At 38.1% G+C, this 2,881-nt stretch overlaps 1 protein-coding gene across 1 annotated transcript; it reads left to right on the top strand.

Moving 5' to 3' along the window:
- Positions 1-675: 675 nt before the first annotated feature.
- LOC104897503 (uncharacterized) lies at positions 676-1,384 on the top strand. Its single transcript, XM_010684391.1, has 3 exons — positions 676-1,053; positions 1,141-1,194; positions 1,283-1,384. Exons 1-3 carry the CDS (start codon positions 676-678, stop codon positions 1,382-1,384), a joined length of 534 nt encoding a protein of 177 aa, XP_010682693.1.
- The last annotated feature ends 1,497 nt before the right edge of the window (positions 1,385-2,881 follow it).

Raw genomic sequence — 2,881 nt, 5'->3', positions numbered from 1 at the left:
GTGATTCCAGCTGCTGTGGTTGGATTTAAGAGCTACAATCCAAAGGTATTTTGTAGGGCACATCTAAAAGATAGCATGAAGGTTGATGTGATAGTAAATAATTTAGCTGAAACGTTCAATGGTTACATCATAAATGCTAGGGTAAAACACTTAATATACATGTTAGAGGACATTAGGGTTGCATTGATGCAAAGACTTGTTATGAAAAGGCAAGAAATGGAAAAGTCTACTGCACAAATCTGTCCTAGGGTTCAGGTTAAATTGGAAAAAGAGAAAGACCATGTTGCAAATTGCATTCCCTGCCCATCATCCAACGCCTTATTTCAAGTCAACCACTTGATGGATAGTTTCATAGTTGCACTAGCTAAGCACACCTGCACTTGTAGGAAATGGGACATGACTGGCATCCCATGCTGGCATGCTGTTTCTTGTATTTATTTCTGTAATCAAGAAGCAGAAGACTTTGTTGCTAATGAGCATAAGAGGGATATGTATCTTAAGGCATATGCATGGTCAATTCCACCTTGCACAGGGGAAAGACATTGGCCTGAAAAAGAGTTTGCTCTTCATCCACCTCCAATCAAGATTGGACCTGGTAGACCTAGGAGGAACAGCAGGAAAGGTCCCTATTAAAACCCTAAGAAGCCTGGAAAGTTGACTAGGCATGGGTTAGAGATGACTTGCTCAATTTGTAGGGAAAAAGGCCACAACAAAAAAAGGTGTCCTAATAGGGACAGAGCTATTGTGCAAGAGCCACCACAAAAGAGGCCAATGGGTAGGCCTAGGAAAGACTCCCAATCATCAACCCAAGCACAACCATCTGCTACAAGTACTGTCACAGCAGAACCTAGTAGGATAGGGAGAGGTGGAAGGGTTATTAGGGGTGGCAGAGGGTCAAGAGGGTCAAGAGGTGGTGGTAACACAAGTGGAAGAGGAGATGGGGAAGGAAGAGGCAGGGGTGCTGGTTCAACTGCCACAACAGCAACTGGTGGAAGAGGTGGTGAAGGCAGAGGCAGAGGCAGGGGAAGGGGAAGAGGTAGAGGTCGAGGAAGGGTGAGTTTGTTTCAATGTTGTATGTCATCTTAAATTATCTTTCAAGCTAAGTGATGTTGATGACACTATCTTTTGTAAATCTTTCAGGTACCTGTTGGTGTTGGTGTCTATCAAGGGATGGATGGACAAGCCTATATTAATGTATGACATTAGTTCATTCATCCTAAATGTAGTTTGTGGCTACCTTATTTGAGGAAAGGTCCTAATATTTCTCTTCTCTTCTTAACAGGTTCCTGGACAGAGAGGAGGACCTAGATCTATCTTGGATCCTTCATTTTCAGGTTCAACTAACATCACATCAACACAACAATCAAACAATTCTCCCCACTAGAAGAATATGCAAGCTACTTATGTACTAAGTTGATGTAGTTCCTTAGTTTTTGTGATATGATTTTTGTAACAGCAAACTTTGTACCTGTTTTGTGTTAGTTGTGTGGTCATTTTGGTTGTAACAACTACATCTATGGGATGATATTTAAGCAGTGATTAAATGAAGAAATGTGTTGATGAACTAAGCAAGTAATGTTATATATATGAAAATGGTGCCACATTGATACATTAGTTCAATCTCATAAAGCCTGAAATAGGCCAATACATATTTATTTCAATAAAAAAAGCAACAACAAATGTTATGCAACATGCTATTACAACAGTAGCAAACTTGTAGTCCTTCATTATGTTTGGTTCCATTCCTACAGAAATATGCTCCTGCTAAACCTTCATTGCACTCACTTGGAGACTCCAATTTTTAGCCTTCAATTTCTTGACCTTCTCTTTCAATTTCAGATTCTCATGTTCAAGCTGAGCAATGATGCTCTCCTTCTCAAGCAACCTGTAATTCATATCCTCCACCTCAGCTGTGCATCCTCTGCGAACATCGTCCTCCCATACAAAGAAGTCACAATGTTCCTGTTTTTTGCCCAGAAAAAAATCAATTAACAAATACCATACACATAACATATATGAACCCTAAAAAATTGAAGCTTACACTAACCAGAAAATGGATGCAGCCATAGAATTTCCTCCCTAAGTTGGGACCCTTGTGTTTCACAGTTCTAAGGGGAGAAATGTCATTGTGGTGGCATCTCAAAGGTAGACAAACCCTTCCACTTGATGAATTGCCTGAATTGGAGGATGAAATCGCCATTCAAGCAAGGAGAGTGAGAAGTGAGGGAGCGAGTGCTGTAAAAAAAAGGAGGGAGAAGTGACAGAGTGAGAAGTCAAAGAGGATGAGGTAGGAAAATAAAGGATGGCAGCTAAAATTAAAAACTAACCGTTACAAGTGATTACCCACTGCAGCCAGTGCCTAACCGGTAAGGGTCCCCATTAAAAAAAAACAAAGTTAGGTTTATTATATAATAATAGACAGCTGGGACTATTTTTGGCAAACGGCCAAAAGGTGGGACTTTTTCGGGCAAATTTTCCCTATATTTTTATATAGTGATCCGTTTTTTTCATAAGTCCATATAAGTTTTTTTTACTGATATTAAAGGATATTATATTCCACAACTTGGTATTTCTTTCCCAGTTAGTTTTGCATGGACATGGTGCACAATAATATTGTTGTGGATCAAAGCCACTTATTTAATATATTACTGATCCCTTTTTTCATATAGTAATCTTTTAAAATCCTATGTTATATTATACAATTACTAATATTATAATGATCACTTTTATTAACATAGTCACTCTTTCTCACATTTGTTTATTTTTACTTTGTGACATATTAACATTTTTTCACATAATCAAATTTTACCATCTATATCTATTCATATTTTATATCTATTTTATATATATAGGGACCCTTTTTTACATAAATCACATGAAT

The sequence above is a fragment of the Beta vulgaris genome, chromosome 1 (genome assembly GCF_026745355.1).
Source record: "Beta vulgaris subsp. vulgaris cultivar EL10 chromosome 1, EL10.2, whole genome shotgun sequence".
In the NCBI taxonomy this organism is placed as follows: domain Eukaryota; kingdom Viridiplantae; phylum Streptophyta; class Magnoliopsida; order Caryophyllales; family Amaranthaceae; genus Beta; species Beta vulgaris.
This window is presented reverse-complemented; position numbering and strand designations above follow the sequence as displayed.

What these genes read in the sequence shown, in the direction of transcription:
- LOC104897503 (XM_010684391.1), top strand. Translation starts at nt 676, where the DNA reads ATGACTTGCTCAATTTGTAGGGAAAAAGGCCACAACAAAAAAAGGTGT. An exon ending in GAGGTAGAGGTCGAGGAAGG is followed by an intron (nt 1,054 to 1,140) that starts GTGAGTTTGTTT and finishes TAAATCTTTCAG; the next exon opens with GTACCTGTTGGTGTTGGTGT. An exon ending in ATGGACAAGCCTATATTAAT is followed by an intron (nt 1,195 to 1,282) that starts GTATGACATTAG and finishes TCTTCTTAACAG; the next exon opens with GTTCCTGGACAGAGAGGAGG.